The sequence below is a fragment of the Aulostomus chinensis genome, chromosome 12, assembly GCF_037954235.1.
Source record: "Aulostomus chinensis isolate RoL2024-O1b breed Wild chromosome 12, RoL_Achi_v1.0, whole genome shotgun sequence".
In the NCBI taxonomy this organism is placed as follows: Eukaryota; Metazoa; Chordata; class Actinopteri; order Syngnathiformes; family Aulostomidae; genus Aulostomus; species Aulostomus chinensis.
In genome coordinates, this window is record NC_141331.1 from 22,826,168 (window position 1) to 22,846,571 (window position 20,404).

Genomic DNA, 20,404 nt, shown 5'->3' on the forward strand with positions numbered 1-20,404 from the left:
ATTTAGAAGGCATGTAATCAGCGTGCAAACCATGGTGCATGGTTTAAAGAGGCAGTCATTCAACACTTAAATATTCATAGGGATATTTCAGGGTTGACGTCAATCAAACCAATCAGTGCCGTGTCATTCCCTTAAAAGCCAAGTCAACTAGCAAGAGGGGAGCGCTTCTCATCTGAAGAACCGCAATTCCACCTGCACCAGGTGAGTGAGCAGAAACACATCTTGTGTTTATATAACAGAAAAACAGGCATCCACTGAAGCCATTAGAGGTGAAACAGGCCTGTGAAAGCAAGTGGTAACCTGTGTTTCCACCTTTTTCAGGCATCAATAGAGCCTCACTGCAATGCCGCACATCTGCTCATCAGGTCGACACATGCTTTAAAAAGCACATCTCATTTGACACCAAATTCATGTTCAAATATGTTGAACTTCAGTTCCATCTTCAATCGATTCCCTGTAGTGAGTACACCGCTCATCCTGCCCCACATGAAAGGGACTTGATATTGCAACTATAATATGATACATAATATTAAATAGAATTAAGAGTGGAACAATACATTCATAATGAAATATATCACCATATTTCCTCTTGTGATACCATATAGATGAGAATTGTGATTCTTGAGCGGTTATTCATATTTCATATGAAATGATAAGGTTTCAGGCAAATGAAATTTTTTTTGCAGAGATCTGCGTGACACAGGAAAGTTTTGCTCTGCCTGAGGAACCCAGTTTGCAGGCTGAGATACCTCACTTAATTTAGAATTTGTATTTTGGACACTCATTTTGCCTTTATGAAAAAATGCATTTTCTTGGATTTGGATGTTGCACCAAGCAATTTAATCCCATATATGTTCCCATATATCACCATGTCCCGTACGGTTCCAGAAATCTGCTGCCAGATCCCCTCTTCCTCTTCAAGCAGCTCGCGCTTGCACAGTTCACATTAGGTTCCCGGTAGGTGGGAGTTCCCAAGCGTAAATTAATTCACGTAACATCATAAAGTGTTTTGAAAAAAAAAAAAGGAGTGAAATAGAGTCTCTGGGACATCAACAGGAAGACTGATCTTGGCCAAAACTTTGTGAGATGAGTGAGCAGCTCTCGCAGCACAGCCCAGCCCAATTTCTTTTGATTTATCTATATTTTTCCGGAGCCTCCACAATGGATGGACAAAATCAGGATGTGACAGGAAGGTTGCATGAAACCTGAGACAACGCGGGTTGCCTTTTTCACACTGCAGGCGAGCTGAGCAGAGCCAAGCCGAGCCGCTAAACACCTGGGTCGCTTGGCGAGTCAGTCAACGCGGGTCGAAATGCTGAGTCGACCCTTTCAGAGTGCCCAAAAACCCGCATTCACCCACGTTTTTGGTGCAGTGTGAAAGGGGCTTAACGTAACTGATGAAGAGCTAACCCGCCAGTTAGGTAATGATACCCCTACCTGAACCTGTGCCTGCATGGGCTCTTGATGGTCACCTACTTGGGACAGTCACTCAGCACACTGTACCAGTCAATTTACCGATATTCAGAAATCATCACAAAACCATTCAATTCCATGTCCTGCCCTCACCTTGCATTCCTCTAATCCTTGGCTTCACCGCCATAACCCACATATTGACTGTGCACCAGGGGCAATCCGTGGTTGGAGTTCTTTCTGTCATCAAGTCTGCTGCATATAGGCAGCCCCACCATGTCATACTCAACCTTTCTGTGGCCAGCCTGATCTCTCTTAAGTCCAACCAGAGAACTATGATCTTGGCTAAGTTTTTAGTAAGACCAAGGCACCCCCCCCCCCCCCCCGCGCGCGACAAATTTATTTATTTATTTATTCACTCTCTGGCCCTGAGAGGGAGGCCGTGCAAACTTGTATTTACGACTCTTGGGCAGCAGGAATCACTTGACCATCCTCATCCCCTGCTGGTGCTTGCTTCTTTTTTTTGTAAAAAAGGACAAAACTCTCAGACCTTGTATTGACTCCAGAGACCTCAACGACATTACAATAAAGAATCCTCACGACCACTGATTTGAGCTTGTGGCCAGTGTTTTCACCAAACTGGACCTATGTAATGCATATCATTTAGTTTGCATCAGAGAGAGGGATGAGTGGAAAACAGCATTTAACACCCCCACAGGCCTTGTAATGCCATTTGGTTTAACTAATGCCCCAGCCATTTTCCAGACATTGCTAAATGATGTCTTTTGTGATATTTTGAACCATTACTGTTTTTGTCGAACTGGATGATATTCTTCTCCAAACCTATGGAAGAACACATTCACCATGTCAAGGCTGTCTTGCAACAGCTCCTGAAAAACTCACTTTTTGTCAAAGTGGAGAAATGCAAGTTGCATCAATCCACATTGTCATTCTTGGGTTATATTGTTGCTCAGGGGAAACTACAAATGTATCCTGCCAAAGTTTCAACTGTTTCAGCTTGGCCCGTCCCTGAGAACAGGAAACAACTGCAACATTTCCTGGGTTTTGCTAACTTTATCGGCAGTTTATTTGTGGCTACAGCACCCTCACAGTTCCCATCATAGCCCTGACTTCTTCCAAAGTTGCTCCTGGACTCCTCCAGCCAGTCAAGCTTTTGTAACCCTGAAGACTTGCTTCACCACAGCCCCTATTCTGCTGTTGCCTGACCCTGAGCAACAGTTTGTCATGGAGGTAGATGCCTCTGACATTGGCGTAGGAGCTTTGTTGTCTCAATATTCTGCATCTGACCAGAAAATGCACCCGTGCGCATTTTTCACTTGCCATCTGACCCCTGCAGAACAGAACTATGACATCAGAAACTAAGAATTGTTGGCAGTCAGATTTGCCTTGGAGGAATGGCGGCACTGGCTAGAGGGCACAAAAGTTCCATTTCTTGTTTGGATGGATCATAAAAACTTGGAATACATTTGCACTGCCAAACAGTTGAATTCACGCCAAGCACCTTGGTCTCTCTTCTTCACAAGGTTCAGTTTTTCTTTATCCTGCTGTCCAAACTCCTGCAATGTTAAGCCTGATGCTCTGTCACGCCAGTTTAAGGACAGTTTACCTGTGGAGTCTGCACCCCTTTTGCCTCCCTCCTGCCTGGTTGCCCCTCTCTTCTGGGACATTGAGGGAAGGGTAAAAGCTGCCTCTGTTGATCAGCCCGTACTCAGTATGTGCCTAGATTGTTTGCACCTGCTTTACTACGGTAAAAAGTGTTAAAACGTTCACATCCTTCCAAATTCACCTGTCATCCCTGTGTACACAGAACCAAAGAGTGTTTGAAACAAATGTTTTGGTGGCCCGCCATTAACAAAGATGTGTGCAAGTTGGTCAAAGCCTGTCCCACTTGCAACCAACACAAAACCCCCTCATCTGGCTCCTGCTGGTCTTCTTCATCCACTTCCCATACCCAGTCATCTATGGTCTCACATATTCCTGGATTTCGTCACTGGCCTTCCCCCCTCGGAAGGTAGCACCTCCATTCTCGCCAGAGTTGACAAGCTTTAACAAGATGGCACATTTCATTTCACTCCAGAAACTCCCATCTGCTAAAGAACTTATTTTCTTGTATGTTGTCCGTCTTCATGGCATCCTAGCTGACATTGTCTCCGATCGAGGTCCCCAGTTCAGGTCCATATACTGGTGGGAGTTCTGCAAATTGCTGGGGGCCTCTGTTGGCCTGTCCTCTGGTTTTCACCCCCAGTCTAACAGCCAGAGTGAGAGGAGGAACCAAGAAATGGAAACCACCCTTTGCTGCCTCGAGTCATCCAACCCCTCTTCCTGGTCCCAACAACTGGTTTGGGTAGAATATTCCCACAACACTGTCATCAGTTTAGCCACAGGTCTCTCTCCCTTCCGATGCGCCTGTGGGTATCAGCCCCCTCTGTTCCCTGCCCTCAAAAAGGAGGTTTCCTGCCCCTCTGTGCAAGCCCTCATTCAGTGCTGCCAAAACACCTGGACACAAGTCCTGGAACTCCCTTCAACACTCCACTGACCATTAGGAAAAGTCTGCCAAGTGGCATCGCTCAAAATCCCCAGAGCACCAGGTGGGAATGAAGGTTTGGTTATCCACTAAAGACCTGCCTCTCCATGTTGAGTCCAATAAGTTGGCACCCAGGTTTGTAGGTCCATTTCCCATCCAGAGGATAATCAGTCCTGTTGCAGTGAGACTCATACTCCATCATTCAATGCGCATTCATCCCACATTCCATGTCTCTGGGATCAAACCTGCTCCTTAAAGTCCATGATATGGAAGGGTCTGCCTCGCCTGAATACTAGCCCACATGTTTTCCTCCTTATCTGTTTTAAAACATCAGGAGCCGTCCCTTGGGCACTCCGAGCCCATCTTCACCACAATCAGCCTCTAATGTTACACCTGTTCGCCACACAGCTTATAAAGCTTCCCCTGCCCCTCTCCTCATTCCCAGATTATTTCTCTGTTTCGCATGACTCTCCAGCACTTCTCTCCTGTTTGCTTTGCCTGTTGCCCTTCCTGCTCCTGTTTCTGCCTCCTGGCTTCCCCTTTGGTAAAGTTGATACCGATTATTCCTTTATGTTTTTGTAAATAATTTATTTGAGTAATTTATACTCATGGCTGCAACTGGCAACTTAGGATAATATATCCTTGCATAAGTAACATTTTTTATAGTTAAACACATCTTGTAATCCTTATTTAAAACTTTTGTAACATTAAATAATTTTCATGATGCAACATTGTCAACACAAACATAATACTAAGTTAATATTATTTCACATAAGAGTTGTAAAAAAAACAATACACACAGTACAGATGAAACATTTAGATAGGAATTTCAAATATGTTATGCAAAAAAATTTGAGTTTAACATGGAAGAGTCAGTCTGGTAGTTAGTCAGTTAATTGGAGAATTAATTAGAATTTATTAGGCCAAACTAGGCATTGTGTCAGCTACTCACCCAGCAGTCCTTCAAATTGCTCGATGGCCAGTACCGCGTTGTCCTGCGTGCTGTGGTGGAGGTGGTTTGGCATCTTGGTCATGTTCCACGGCATGGACCTGCACAGCGGGATCCGCACCGACTCGCAGGACGCCGCCCGGGTTGCAGCCGGCCAAAGCGCGCAGGACACGGCCAACAGAGATACACAGAGTCCCGAGGAAAGCATGTCGGTCCGGAGGCAGGGCACGGTTCAGAGATGCAGTGCTCGGTTGAACTCTCGATTAGTGAAATCCAAATAAGGGCGAGATTTTCTTGCTGATTGGTGCCTTTCTGTTGCTGCTGTCCGGTCAACAAGCAGCTCCAGGAAGCGGGAGGGGCTGCTCTTATTCAGACTTTCACCTCCTCCTCTTCCTCTATCCCTCCTTCTCCACAATTCCCTCATTTCTCCTCTTTTCCCTCCCTCTTCCTCCCTTCTTATCCTCCCTACTAAAAGATAGATTCCTTTTAGATGAAAAAATAACAACAGTAAATCTTAGAAGTGCATTACATTTTATGAAATAGGTTCAAACCTGACTGGTGGCTCCTGAAGCTTTTTTCTGGTGTGAGAGGTTGAGGTGGCTGCTTTGAACAATGACGCTCATGTACTCCAAACTGAGTGTCCAGTGAAGTACAATATGTGCAATATTGGGGGGTAATTTACACATGATAGACCTAATATGCTTAGCTGTAACATAATAGTCATATAATGCATTGACATTTTTCAAGTTCAGTACATTTTTGATATATTTACATATTTACATTTGTTTAATGTCAAGACTCACTTAAAAACTCTGATATTTTTCCAAAAATATTACAGTACTTGACATTTTCAAAATACAACTGAAGATACAATTTGCTTTTTTTTACATGTTCACACCAAACACACCAAAAAACTGTTTGAGTAACAAGATGATATATAATGTCAATGCAAAGATCCAAACAGACGCAGGTTTGTACCTTTCACATATCTCAAATGACAGGAACAGCATGACAAATTGTTGAACTTTGATGGAAAAAATTTTGAAACCCTGTCACAATAGCCAATCATATTTGAAATGCTTCCATCCTTCTGAGTTATACAATATGATAGAAGCTGAATGTTTCTATGTACACATCCAAGTAGACTTGGATGATCTGACACGGGCCAATATTGATTGAATACTGTTGTCATTTGTCATTGCTAATCACCTGTCATCTGAAGCTATAGCATTCTAGCAATCTCTGCTGACCCCAGACAGCATCATGTTGAGTGCAAGAATCATGTTGTGGTTAAACATGACATGCCCAAGTAGGGACAGCTAAGCTCCCTTGCATGCTTTGGCACTAGAAGCAGCCAAGACAGAGCATACTCTATATGGTCATCAGCCCAACATTTGATTTGTAAAATGTAAGCATTGTTTAGATGAATGACAACAGATTAAATGTCTGCATCTACATTATTGCCTAAAAGCTAGTTACAATCTACATAAACAGTACTCGAACTACAACAGCAGCCATATTCATCTCTTTTTGTTTTCAAGGAGAGAATACTCAAACCAACAAGTTAGGGGCAAAGAGACACAAATGACAAACTTGCATGATTGAGATAAAAAATTTATTAATCCTGTGACTGAAAGAGAAGCGATGTGAACATTTTCTTTGTGTTCAGTATGGAGGCAGCTAATCAAAAGTCTGATGATAATGTACCACAATGCACAAATCAAGCCAAATCTATTTCATTGAAAATTGTCATGTATTAGAATGACATTTATGAAGTGGCACAGATGTACAATGTTAGTGAACACATCAAATGTAGGTACCATAATATCATCCATCCAACCATCCATTATCTATACTGCTCAGCTCATCCATCAAGGGTTGCGGGCGGGGGGGGGGGGGCTGGTGCCTATTCCAGCTGACATTGGGCGAGAAGCAGGGTACCCCCTGGAGGGGTCACCAATCCATTGCAAGGCCATCATAAGCAATTAGGAGCTTAGTATCTTGCTCAAGGGTACTCTATACTCTGACATGGTCACTGGAGGAAGTGAGGATCGAACAAGCAACCCTTTGGTTACTAGACAGCTACTCTCATTTTCACCATGAATGTGTTTATGTGTGAATGGGTGAATGAGATGACGTTGTTAAACGCATTTTTTGCTGCTAAGGTAGAAAGGGGTTTCATTAATTGAGTCGATTTATCATCTACCACTCTTTCTCTGAGCTATGCTGCCCCACCATAATATCATGTTGAAAAATAAAGTGACACAATACAAAGTCCCTCTGTCTTTAACCAAACTAGACAGAATTGTATTTCATTTTATAAATTTTTCAGTCTGATCAGTTTCCAGTTTGACCTTTTCTTCCACGATGGGCATTGCTGAAGAAGGAGTCCTCATGGCAATCACAGAATTTAACATCAGTATTAGACAGCTAGTTGGAACCAAGTGGGGGAAAATACACCTGCTGATATCCTGATCCATCTGATTACTGATCAGATGACAAGTGGTATGTGTCCTGAATACATCTTGAGATCAGATCACAGGAGCTACATTCTGAGTTGGCTAGTGGCACATGTGGCCACATTCTTTCCATAGAATGGACAAAAATATGCCCTAGGTCACTTTCACAGGTAAACATGCACATTCAAAAAGCTGTACACTGAAGTATGATATGAGTCAGATCAGGACGGCTCTTAATACTGTGTGTGTGCTGGGCAAAAGTTGAATGACTGCAATTGTTTACTATAAAAAGAATAAATCTACATCCGTCCATCTTCCATTACAACCCACTTTGTGGTGAAAGGTGGAACTCATTTACATCGTCATCTTCTACTTGTTGACTCAAGGGACTGGAAACACAGGTGCCACACACCATTAAAACCCACATTCTGGTTGAAAGGTGGTATTGTTTTCATAAAAATGTCTCCATTTTTTTCACTGCAGTTACAAATTTATTTTGTGGTCACGTAGCAATCAACAATAAAGAAGCACTTTTGATCATAACAATGCAACACTGAATCAGAAACTTTGGTTGACATCATCAAAAAATGAACTGGAATAAGGGTCACATTGATACAGACTAACATTTTCTTCATGAATTATTTATTGTAGTGTAAGTGTATAATCTCATCATCAAGGTCATTGTATCTCTTAAGTACTGCCGTACTATTTCAGTTTCCTTGAAAACATTTCCCCTTTCTTCCAAGAGTGAACTTTAGAAGTCCTCCTCAGTGAACAACTTCAATAGCAACACCAGGTCTATCCCCACTGCGATGTTGCCATGTCGCCCTGAGTGAATATCATCACCAAATCTAAGGAACTGATTGGCTTGCTGGAATTTCAACCTTGGCAAGTGCTCTGAACGAGAGCCATTCCAGACCCCGAATCACTTTTTGAAGATTTTAACATTCTGATTCTGGACCTGGATCCAGGCTATCCCTGAACAGTAAGACCCTGAGATATACAGTAGCTCCCATAACATACATGGGTCATGACATAATTTTATCATGATATATTGCAATGCAATACAGTATTGATACTAGTGGCTGGAATGTCATTACAGAATTGTGAGGAAAAAAATACAGCGATATATTGCTATATTTGTTTTATTGCATGTCCCTTAGGCATTGTGTACATTTTGCAAACCACTGACAGTCAGGCTTATTGTCTCAGTGCTTCTGTGCCAGAAACTTTGTATGGAAGTAATTTAATTATGTCCATGTATAGCAAGAAACTTGGAGGCAGGTAGGTGGACTCAAACAGCAGGGACTATTGAGTTTCATATAGTCATATCACACAAGTAACAATATTTTCCTGACCATATCCAAGTGTTTTTACCCTCTTAGCATTTTTTGTGGCAATTGTTGCAATGGATCTGTGCCATCCAGGGGAGGAGAGTTGGAGTATCTGAAGTCAGGCCCTAGAATTATCAGGAACTGAGTTATGAAGTTGACTACATTTTCAAGCATGCACAGCAAAAACATCTTATTTCCCTTTTACTACTGCAACTGTTATCAATTTTAAACAGTTAATACAAGATGGAGAACTGATCGACTACTCAAACAAGTGATAACTGATGAAGTGACTGATGGTGATGCAACCTTGTTATTACAAAAACTGATTTGTTGACATTTGACCCCAGCAAGGGGTTTTGAACAGTTTTGCATGAATAGCTCAGTTACTGCTTGAGTAATGCTCAATCTGATGCTGTGTGTGTGTGTTTGTGTGTGTGTGTGTGTGTGTGTGTGTGTGTGTGTGTGTGTGTGATAGCAATAATGGTTGTCAGATGTTGGAGGAGCTTCTTGTGGCAGGGTTGAGTTACAGCCAACACACACATACACAGGCACAGGACAGACACACACACATACACACACACACACACACATGCATGCACGCATGGACGCACACGTGCTGGTTTTTCTGACTCATTGGTCAACATGCAGACAACAGAAAACTCAGTCAGCATTTTCTCTGCCATCCCTCCACCACTCTTTAATTCCTTCCTTCTTTCAACCTCTCTCTTACCTTCTTTCGTTTTTGGTCTTCTTGGGATTTCATCTCTCGGAGCGTGTTTGTGTTTCTAACATAAAAGCTTTTCATATTCAGCAGTCCAACCTTGTCAGTGGAACACTTACACTTTCTCTGTCTCCTCTTTTCTCTTTGTTTCACTCTTCTCTTTCTGAGAAGCAAAGCAAACTTTGATCTAAACCTTACGTGTGTATGGATGTATAACTGTTTCAACAGTCACATTATGGGGTGAAGCAAGTCATTCAGTTTTTGCATGAAGATCTGGTTTAAGGTCAGGATAAGGTTAGGCTAAGTCTCAAAACAGTAAAGAAGGAATCACAACAGCTATTTAATCATTATAGTGAAGACCTTTAAAGAAAGGGAAGAGGACTTGGTTTTGTAAGGTTCAGGTTGGGACAAGTTAAGTTTGGGAGGTTGGGGAGTGCATTATGTCCATGTATGTCCTCACAAAGATAGGTGTACAGACAAGTTTGTGTGTGTGTCGGGGAAATGAGTTTAAGTAAGCACTGGAAATATTCTTGGAAACTTAAAGAATCGTTTCCAACAAAAATAAGACTGCATCTGTCTACACAAGATGCATTCGCACTCACACATGCACAGTATTGCAAGGCACTAAAAGAAATCAGTTAAGTTGTTAGTTAAAAGTGTTATATTTGTTCGCCTTTTTAGGGCAGTGATTTGATGAGATTTATGAACACCTATTCCTCTCCTTCCTCCATGCTTGGTTTGTTCACGCTATGAGCCATCACAGTCATGCACACACACACATGGGACAACATCTGCCTTAGACTTGAACAATAAAAAGGCTTCTCTTTTTACAATCTTTATGACAAAAAACACTGCATTCAGTTGGCAACAATGTTACAGGATGGTATGGTATTCTTACTTGGATTAGTCAAGTTAAGTCAGTGTTATTTGTGTAGCGCCAAATTATAACAAAAGTTCTCATTACACTTTATAAACAGAGCAGGTCTAGCACCCAACTCCTTCAATGACCCAGCGATTCTCCATGAGCAAGCACATCCTGCAACAGTGGCGACGAAAACCTTCCTTTTAAAGGCAGGAACATCGAGCAGATCCAGGCTCAATGGGAACTGCCATCTGCTTTGACCGGTTGGGGGGAAAGAGAGCAGGAGATTAGTGACTGTGATTTAAATAACTGTTCAGGAATGATAATGTATTACAACTGTCCAGGGAAAGAAAACAAAATTAAAAACCAGTGGTTGAATTCATAAACAATAAATTGGTTGCACAAAAAAGGCCTGACATACACATACACACCAAATGCTGTTAGCAGCATCAGATTTGGGGAGGGGTTCGAAGCCCCTCCTGCTTTGATACGCTCACATGAACCTAAGGATGTTATATATAATATTGTAATTCATTAAATAAAGAGGAACTGATATTTTGGTAGCCAGTGGTGTGTTTGTGGTCTTTCAGCCTCCTACAGTGCCCAGGGTAAACAAGTTTATTTAAAAGTTCACAAATTACTGAGAAACATTCTTATAACCTAACTTTAACCCATATGTCAAACATCTGGAACTATGAATTGCAAGTTTAATTCTAAAAACTAAATTTAAAACATCTAAGCTAAATCATGTTGTGTGTTTTCCTGCTTAAGCAACATTGCCAAATTTAAAAGGTGAAGATTGCATTACTTCTACATAAGATCATGCTGATGCTAGAATGGTTGCCTGACTGAGGCCAACCATTTCAAATGTGTGTAGGTTGCATGTAAATGTGTTTATACATTTTAAAAAGCATTTATGATAAAGATTTTTTTTGATTAATCAATAAGACAATAATGAGTTAAAAGATTAACGCAATTAATTGCACCGTGGCTCCTTGACCCACTCTGTGGATTTTGCTCTGTTGATAGAGTTGCAAGCAGCCAGTGGAGGGCGTCAACTTCACATGATGCATTCGAAATGGCGAGAGGGAGAAGACACCCCCCCCCCCCCTCCCCGAACACTGTCAGTTGTTGATAGAACAATGACAGAAACACACACAAAATTACTCGGCCCTGTTGTTACCATTGACTGTATAAATGTAGCCTAAACTGCTCTATAGGAAAATTTGGCTCATATTTTTGATTGTTATGTCTATGAACTGTGAAGAGTTCTGAATGATGGAAGCAAGGAAAAAAGATTGATATCATGCAAGATTTATTCATTAACACATCTATTAAAATCTTTTGAAATTGAAATGATTTTAATGCTTGTCACTGCCAAATTTGTTTCGTGCAATAAACCTAGATGAAGTAATAATTATATAGGATGTGTTTGTTTTTATCAAAAAACTACTTGGCGGCATGGCTCAGGGGTAGAGTGGCTGTCTAGCAACCGAAGGGTTGCTGGTTCAATCCTTGACCCCGGTGACCATGTCAAAGTGTCCTTGAGCAAGATACTGAACCCATAATTGCTCCTGATGAGTAGGTTGGTGCCTTGCCACCAGTGTGTGTGTGAATGAGATGAAACTGTAAAGTGCTGCTAAGGTAGAAAAGTGCTATATAAAATTGAGTCACCATGAGTTTACCATTTACTTGAAAAACAATAAGGATGTTATTGTGAATTGCCTGTGCAACCGCTTGTTGAAAAATAATGTGTGTGTTCTTGTACTTGCTACCAGAGTAGGTTTTTGGTTAAGTGAGGATATTTAATTAAGTCTTACATCTTCAAGGGGCTGTTTGAAGGTCAAATCTTGTTTCAGGGTTGGAGTCATAATTAGGTTTTAGTTTAGGGGTCAGGGTTTGAGTCAGGCATTTAGTGAGTTAGGTAAAGGGCTAGGGAAATATATTATGTCAATGAAGGTCCTCACAAAGACATAAGTACAAGGGTGTGTGTGTGTGTGAGGGCACGCTTCCAGTAGTTCCTGCCTACTAATTTCCAGCAGTGTTTTTTCAGCTGCTGTCTCCATGAGATGGAAGACAAAATGTTTCCATGGCTTTATTGCCATTACACCTTCTTATCCTCCTCTGCTCTTCTCATCTCTCCTCTTTAACCTCGTTTATTTCAGCTGACTGGTTGACTGAAAATACACCTGGTGTTGATATAAGGTGTAGTCTATTTCTTCAGGCTGAGTGGCTCTATTCATGTTTCTTAATGCTGACACAGCGAACATTCGCAAAGTAGTTTCATACTGACTGCCCTTGTTAACAGAAGTTGAGCCCGCAGTAAAGGTACAGAACATGAAAGAGCAGAAATTTGACCAAGAAAACCACTGTACTGTGCTTAAGCTCATCCCAGGGACGTATGCTACAGATTTATCCCAGTTTCCTCACTTGTGCCCTGTGCCCCTGAACTATGAGCATGGAGCAATTCTCTAGAACTGGTCTCCAAGGTGGATCACTGGCGCCCTCATGCGCCTTTAATCAGAACATACGACACCAAAGGACATCCAGATTTCCTGTGCTTTCATGACATTTCAAACACCTAACCAATAGACTCAAACAGTATTGACAAACAGGCACATAGTCTTAACAGCCTCACTTGACTGTGGTCAATCATAAAAATAAACGCTGATTTTCATTTATAAATCAAATTGATATTATGTGATATGATAGCACGTTGTCTCTGAATGAAACTGCTCTACCAAGTTGGCTCATTAAATAAAGATTTTATCTATCAAAGACATTGTGTGACAAATTTTAATGTCACACAACAAATCATAACATACCTGATACAGTAATCTTTGAATTAAACTGGCCCACTAAGTTTGTTGATCAAATAAAGTTAGATTCATGTAATAGCAGAATAGGTTCACTTATAAGTTATTTGGCACCTATAAGTTAGTTGGCATGGTGGTACAGTGGTTAGCACTGTCGCCTCCCAGCAAGAAGGTTCAGGGTTCAAGTCCCAGCTCAGGCACAGGATCTTTCTGTGTGGAGTGTGCGTGTTCTCCCTGGTACTCCAGCTTCCTCACACAGTCCAAAGACATGCAAATGGGGACTAGGCTGATTGGGTAATTTAAATTGACCATAGGTATGACAGTGAGTGTGAATGGTTGTCTGTCTATATATGCTGGCCCTGTGATGGCGACTGGCGATCTGTCCAGGGTGTACCCTGCCTCTCGCCCAAAAGCCGCTGGGATAGTCTTCAGCTCCCTTGCAAGTCTTAACAGGACAAGCGGAAGAAATGGATGACTTAGCTGGTTTTGCATTGTGTTGGTTGGTTGTTGTGAGGTTTGCCTTGTCACGTCTGTGGTGAGTAGTGGACACTTCAGTATCGTCCACCTCTCTGCAATAGGCCTCAGCCTCCTTTCTTTAGTTTATATTGTCAGGCAACTGCATTATTTTAAAGGATTTCATCATTTTAGGGTCGTTTTGGCATGTGTTTAGATTTTGTTAAAAATAACTTTTTAAATGTTATAGCCTTTTTAAATTGTCCATCATTTTACTTTCCCTTACAGCAGCTGCAGTCTTCTTGATACATACTTTGGATAATTAGTAATGAAATGTTTTGATTTCATTAATTAAAAGGTGTGGTATTATTTCCTGGGGTGAAATTCCCCAGGTGTCGTCAGCATTCTTCACTTTTTACTAAGTGTTACTGCCTTGGCTACATATGAAAAAAAACAACAACTATGGAGGCCAACACAGAGCCATATGCACAAGTTACCATGAAGTGTGGCATAAACCAAGGTGATGCACTATCCCTGCTGCTGTTCTGCATAGGATTGAACCCCCTCAGCCAGACCATTACTAAGATTGGCTACGGATACCAGCTCCGGATCGGAGCAACCATCAGTCAATTCAGCATGGATGACACAACACCAAGCTGTACACATTGACTTACTAATCCATATCACCTGGATCCACAGTAACTAGTGGGGCAAAAGTGTATTTAGTCAGCCACCAATTGTGCAAGTTCTCCCACTTAAAAAGATGAGAGGCCTGTAATTTTCATCATAGGTACACTTCAACTATGAGAAACAGAATGAGGGGAAAGAATCCAAGAAATCACATTGTAGGATTTTGAATGAATTAATTGGTAAATTCCTCAGTAAAATAATAATTTGGTCACCTACACACAATCAGAATAAGAATCAGAATACTTTATTCATCCTTAAGGGAAATTCTGTTTGTTACAGTGCTCCACTCAACAATGAACAGGTAATGAAAAAGAACAAGGCTATGCATATAGTGCACATAATGACAGAGAAGACTATATACAAGTGCAAATGAGCAGTGTGCAAAAATAAGTACGTACAATAAGTGGGTCATTTACATGAATGAAGAAGTGTGAGGATGGTTGACAATCACAGAGATGTATTGTATAGTTTTATTGCCACTGGTAGTAAGGACCTTCTGTGGCGCTCAGTTTTTGAAGTGGGGGGGTCTGTGTACTCCTGTGTTGGACCAGGAGCTGATGGAGGGGGTAGGTGGTGTTGTCCAGGATGCTCTGTAGTTTCGGAAGCATTCTTCTCTCCATCACTGTCTCTAGAGTCCAGTTTCACCACCCACCACATCACCAGCTTTGTGGATGGGTTTATTGAGTCTGTTTGCATCTACAGTCCTCAGTCTGTTGCCCCAGCACACCAGAGCAAACAGAACCGCACTAGAAACCACAGACTCAGAACATCCTCAGCATCATCCTGTAGATGTTGAAGGACCTGAGCCTCCTCAGGAAGTAGAGGTGACGCTGTCCTTTCTTATAAAGGGCTTCAGTGTTCCAAACCCAGTCCAGTTTATTGTCTATGTGGACTCCCAGATATTTATAGTCCTCCACAGTGTCCACATCGACCCCCTGGATGGAAACAGGGGTCACAGGAGACTTGGTCCTCCTCAGGTCCACCACCAGTTCCTTAGACTTTGCCACATTGAGCTGCAGATGGTTCAGCTCACACCATGAGACAAAGTCCTCCACCACAGCCCTGTACTCTGTCTCCTCACCCCTGCTGATGTATCCAACTATGGCCAAGTCATAAGAGAACTTCTGACCAATAGCTGAAGTCCATGGTGTAAAGGGTGAAGAGGAAGGAAGAGAGAACTGTTCCCTGAGGTGCCCCAGTGTTACTGACCACTCTGTCTGATACACAGCTCTGCAGGCGCACATACTGTGGTCTGCCAGTCAGGTAGTCAATGATCCAAGACACAAGTGGTGCTTCATCCTGCATCTCTGTCAGCTTCTCATCAAGCAGAGCCGGCCTGATGGTGCCAAAGGCGCTGTAGAAATAAAAAAACATGATCCTCACAGAGCTGGCTGGGTCCAGGTGAGTGTAGACTCAGTTCAGCAGGTGGGGCTGGTAGGCAAACTGGAGGGGGTCCAGGGTCCACTGGTCTATAGTCCTTATTGCTCCTGGGATGGAGCGTCTTCTGGACCAGAACCAGGCATGATGTCTTCCACATCACAGGGACCCTCTGCTTGCTGAGACTGGATGCTCAGGTGAAGAGTCAATGTAAAACTCCACACAGCTGGGGGGCGCAGGCTTTGAGCACCCCAGGTCTAACACCATTGGGGCCAGCTGCCTTGCCTGAGTGGAGGGCTCTCAGCTGACTCCTGACCTTGTCAACTGTCAGGGACAATGGTGGTCCTGGTGGGGAGGGGGGAGAGGTGGGGTCTAGGTGGATGAGTAGGTGTGAGGTGGAAGTGTGAGACCTTCACTGGGCGATGAGTGGAGATAAGGGGGGGGGGGGTGTCAGGAGATCCAAAAGCAGGTCAGGGACAGGCACCAGCAGGGACCGATGGGGGTTGAACCGGTGCCGCGGTGTCCAATCTATTGAAAAACAAATTCAGCTCATTGGCCCCGTCCATGCTGCCCTCAACGTCCCTGCTGCCCTTAGGTCTGTAGCCGGTGATGGTGTTAATGCCACTCCAGACTTCCCGCATATTATTTGTCTGGAGTTTCGACTCCAGCTTCCTCCTGTAGTTCTCCTTGGCCTCCCTGATTCTTAGCTTCAGGTCCCCCTGAATGATCCTCAGCTCCTCCCTGTTGCCATCTCTGACTGCACTCTTCTTATCATTCAGGATGGCTTTGATGTCCTGTGTTACCCAGGGTTTGTTGTTTGGCTAACATCTCACAGTCCTTCTTGGGACAATGGAGTCCACACAGAGACCAATGTAGTCAGTGACACACCCTGTGAGTCCGTCGATGTCGTCACCATGTGAGTACATCCCAGTCAGTGACTTCAGAACAGCCCTGCAGTGTCTGGTAGGCTTCCTCAGACCACTTCTGAACAGTCCTAATGGTCACAGGTTGCCTCCTCACCAGAGGCACATAGCAGGGGTACAGATGGACCAAGTTGTGGTCAGACCTTCCCAAGGGGGTAGGGGTGAGGAACTGTATGCCTCCTTCATGTTAGCATACAGCATATCCAAAGTCTTCCCCTCCCTGGTTAGACAGTCCACATACTGAGCGAATGCTGTCAGGGTTTTGTCCAAACAAAGAAGAAGTTACAGGTCTATGAAAGCCAAAAATCTTGCTTAAGAGGCTCCTTTGTCTTCCACTGGTTACCTGTATTAATGGCACCTGTTTGAACTTGTTGTCAGTATAAAAGACACCTGTCCACAACCTCAAACAGTCACACTCCTAACTCCACTATGGCCAAGATCAAAGAGTGTCAAAGGACACAAGAAACAAAATTGTAGACCTGCACCGGGCTGGAAAGACTGAATTTGCAATAGGTAAGCAGCTTGGTGTGAAGAAATCAACTGTGGGAGCAATTATTAGAAAATGCAAGACATACAAGACCACTGATAATCTCCCTCTATCTGGTGCAAAATCTCACCCCGTAGGGTCAAAATGATCACAAGAACAGTGAGCAAAAATCACAGAACCACATGGGGGGGATCTAGTGAATGACCTGCAGAGAGCTGGGGCCAACGTTACAAAGGCTACCATCAGTAACACATGATGCGGCCAGGGACTCAAATCCGGCAGTGCCAGACGTGTCCCCCTGCTTAAGCCAGAACATGTCCATGCCCTTCTGAAGTTTGCTAGAGAGCATTTGGATGATCCAGAAGAGGATTGGGAGAATGTCATATGGTCAGGTGAAACCAAAATAGAACATTTGGTAAAAACTCAACTTGGAGTGTTTGGAGGGGAAAGAATGCTGAGTTGCATCCAAAGAACCCCAAACCCACTGTGAAGTATGGGAGTGGAAACATCATGCTTTGGGGCTGTTTTTCTGCAAAGGGACCAGGACGACTGATCCGTGTAAAGGAAAGAATGAATGGGGCCATGTATCGTGAGATTTTGGGTGAAAACCTCCTTCCATCAGCAAGGGCATTGAAGATGAAACTAGGAGTCAATCGCTACAGACCTCCACACTTCACGTGGCCTTCAGATTAGCTCAAGAACAGTGCATCGAGCGCTTTATGGAATGGTTTTCCATGGCTGAGCAGCTGCATCCAAGCCATACATCATCAAGTGCAATGCAAAGTGTCAGATACAGTGGTGTAAAGCACGCTGCCAGTGGAATCTAGAGCAGTGGAGATGCGTTCTCTGGAGTGACCAATTATGCTTCACCATCTGACAATCTGATGGATGAGTCTGGGTTTGGTGGTTGCCAGGAGAATGGTACTTGTCTGACTGCATTGTGCCAAGTTAGGTGGAGGGGGGATTATGGTGTGGGGTTGTTTTTCAGGAGCTGGATAGGCCCCTTAGTTCATGTGAAAGGAACTCTGAATGCTTCAGCATACCAAGTGACTGTGGACAATTCAATGCTCCCAACTTTGTAGGAACAGTTTGGGATGGCCCCTTCCTGTTCCAACATGGCTGTGCACCAGTACAAAAACCAAGGTCCATAAAGACATGGATGAGAGAGTTTGCTGAAGATAAGCTTAAATGGCCTGCACAGAGTCTTGATGTCAACCCCATAGAACACATGTGGAATTAATTAGAGCAGGAACTGAGAGCCAGGCCTTCTTGTCCAACATCAGAGTGTGACCTCACTAATGTGCTTATGGAAGAATGATCAAAAATTCCAATTAACACACTCCTAAATCTTGTGGAAAGCCTTCCCAGAAGAGTTGAAGCTGTTATGGCTGCCAGGGGTGGACTGACGCCATATTAAACCCTATGGATGAAGAATGGGATGTCACTTAAGTTCATATGCGAGTCAAGTAAATGTAGTAGGTACACCAAGAAAAGACTACTTAAAATTGTTCGATGGCGACAAGGTATGCACCTTTTATATAAGGGATAAGATTAGACTGGGAAATTCAGTTGCTAATGTGGTACTCATACATTGACCATCTAATATTTCACATTTTGACAGCCCTGCTCAAAGCCCATTAATCCACCGGGTACATTACATACATATTGTTACTGACTAGTCACATTTTAAGGCTGTTGTAAACTAAGTAAATATGTGTGACCTCCTCCATTGTGGTTTAGCTTGTTTCTGCAAATGTCTGTATGCGAGGAAAAAAATGAGCCAACGATGACACCCAATGATCAGAATAATCCATCCAGACATGTTATAAGATGTACTGCAATGAGCTGTGCATCCTTAACAGCAAAGTGAAAGTTGACATGCAAAATGGAAAGGACATCGACTCCTTCACTGAAAAATTAAGTGCTTGTATAAAGACATGCCTCCAATGTTATTGAATAGCACTGAATGTGTGTCCTACAACTGCCCCACTTTAGCAGATCAAACATTCGAATGACACCAAGCACATTTGGAAAGACATGGCCACTTTCAATGCTTTATCCTGCTTTATAAGTTTATCAAAATAGTGTCTGATTACCTAAACAAATAATAGTCTGAAAAATTAGTGTTTGCTGTTATTTCCTAAAAATGCAATACTTGACAAAACTGCTACTAATAACCATTTGCATACTCTTTCAATTATCTTTGGCATCCATTTTGGAAAAAACACATCAAACAAGATTGACTGACTGTGAACAATTGTTGATCTACTTGTAACTGCAGTGAAGGCTGTAAAACAGTTGTGAGCCAAAAATTTTAACAAAGTTTTATTCTAAAGGTTCGACAGTTTCAACATTAACGATGAATTTCAACAAACTGTCCACACATGGCTGTGTTTGTGTCAGCAACATGTCCAGTACATAGTGTCTCACAGTTTTAGCTCATAGAGTAAATACAAACCACAGAGACAAATTAAAAACAAATAAAAACAAGGCAGAAGTGTTCAGCACATTCAACACAGCTGGTAAAGTGTCAGGTTTTGTGTCTGTGTTACAGCTGTGGTCTTGTACAGGAGTGTTTACTGATTATCTTGCTGGACAATCACATCCACTTCTGTCCCACCTCGACCAATGAGACTGCTTTGTTTGCCCCATCAAAGCTCATCCTGCAGAGAAAAGAAGGACCTCAGACTTTAGTTGATCACCTGGTGTCAGTCTGAATTTGAGGCGAACAGCAATTTACCTTCAGTTTGTTTTGTAACTGTTGTGACAACTGTTGTAGTCGCAGTCTGATGGTGTCAGCAATCACATTAGCATCCCGGCTGTTGATGTGTTCTCCGCTGTGTTCATGCTGTCAACACAAAACTTGGTTGAATTAACATTGTTCTGTCTGGAACCCTTTAGTCAGGCCAATTTGACTTTGTTTCACAATTGTATGGGCATTTAATTCCTCTATGAGAGCACCAGTAGAGACAGAACAGGATGTTGTGTTACATAACATCTTAACCTTTAAACCGTAAGATGCATGTTGGAGCCCTTTACATAAAACTTTATGGCCTGTATAACCCCTGCATTATGTTCTGTGACTTGGATTATGTTTTCATTTAAAAACCTAAAAAAATGATTTACTCAAAAGCAAAAAATATGCCATTTTTATTCTATTGTCAAAACCTTTATAGGGTAATTTCACAATTCCACTTTCGTCTCCAACATAGTAGTGAAATATAAGCTTTCTTCTTATTGGGGAGTGTAGAAGTCTCAAAAGTCACAAAATCCTGCGTCATTGTTTCAGCTTGAAGGTAAATGAGACTGAATACACAAAGACTTCATTCACACTTCCTATTTTAGTCTGAACCATACTAACAGGTGTGACACACTCCG

At 42.6% G+C, this 20,404-nt stretch overlaps 2 protein-coding genes across 5 annotated transcripts in view; both read right to left on the reverse strand.

Annotated features, from left to right (window-relative positions):
• Positions 1 to 5,288, reverse strand: part of frzb (frizzled related protein) — a 66,708-nt gene extending 61,420 nt beyond the window's left edge. For both annotated transcript variants that reach the window (XR_015118760.1, XM_086220813.1), the window contains exon 1: positions 4,908 to 5,288. Coding sequence is in view for 1 of the 2 variants with exons in the window: in XM_086220813.1 (XP_086076939.1) it covers positions 4,908 to 5,112 (205 nt within the window). In the remaining variant the exon portion in view is untranslated. The remainder of the gene's footprint in view (positions 1 to 4,907) is intronic.
• A 10,335-nt stretch (positions 5,289 to 15,623) lies between these two features.
• dnajc10 (DnaJ (Hsp40) homolog, subfamily C, member 10) overlaps positions 15,624 to 20,404 on the reverse strand; it is a 48,822-nt gene continuing 44,041 nt past the window's right edge. For 2 of the 3 annotated variants that reach the window (XM_086220814.1, XM_086220815.1), the window contains exons 24-25: positions 19,767 to 19,874; positions 15,624 to 19,689 (exon numbers count right to left, since the gene is read on the reverse strand). In XM_086220814.1, the coding sequence (XP_086076940.1) occupies positions 19,678 to 19,689; positions 19,767 to 19,874 (120 nt within the window). In that variant the 3' untranslated portion in view covers positions 15,624 to 19,677. Of the gene's footprint in view, positions 19,690 to 19,766; positions 19,875 to 20,378 lie in introns of those variants that run through there. The other variant, XM_086220816.1, reaches the window with a different exon arrangement.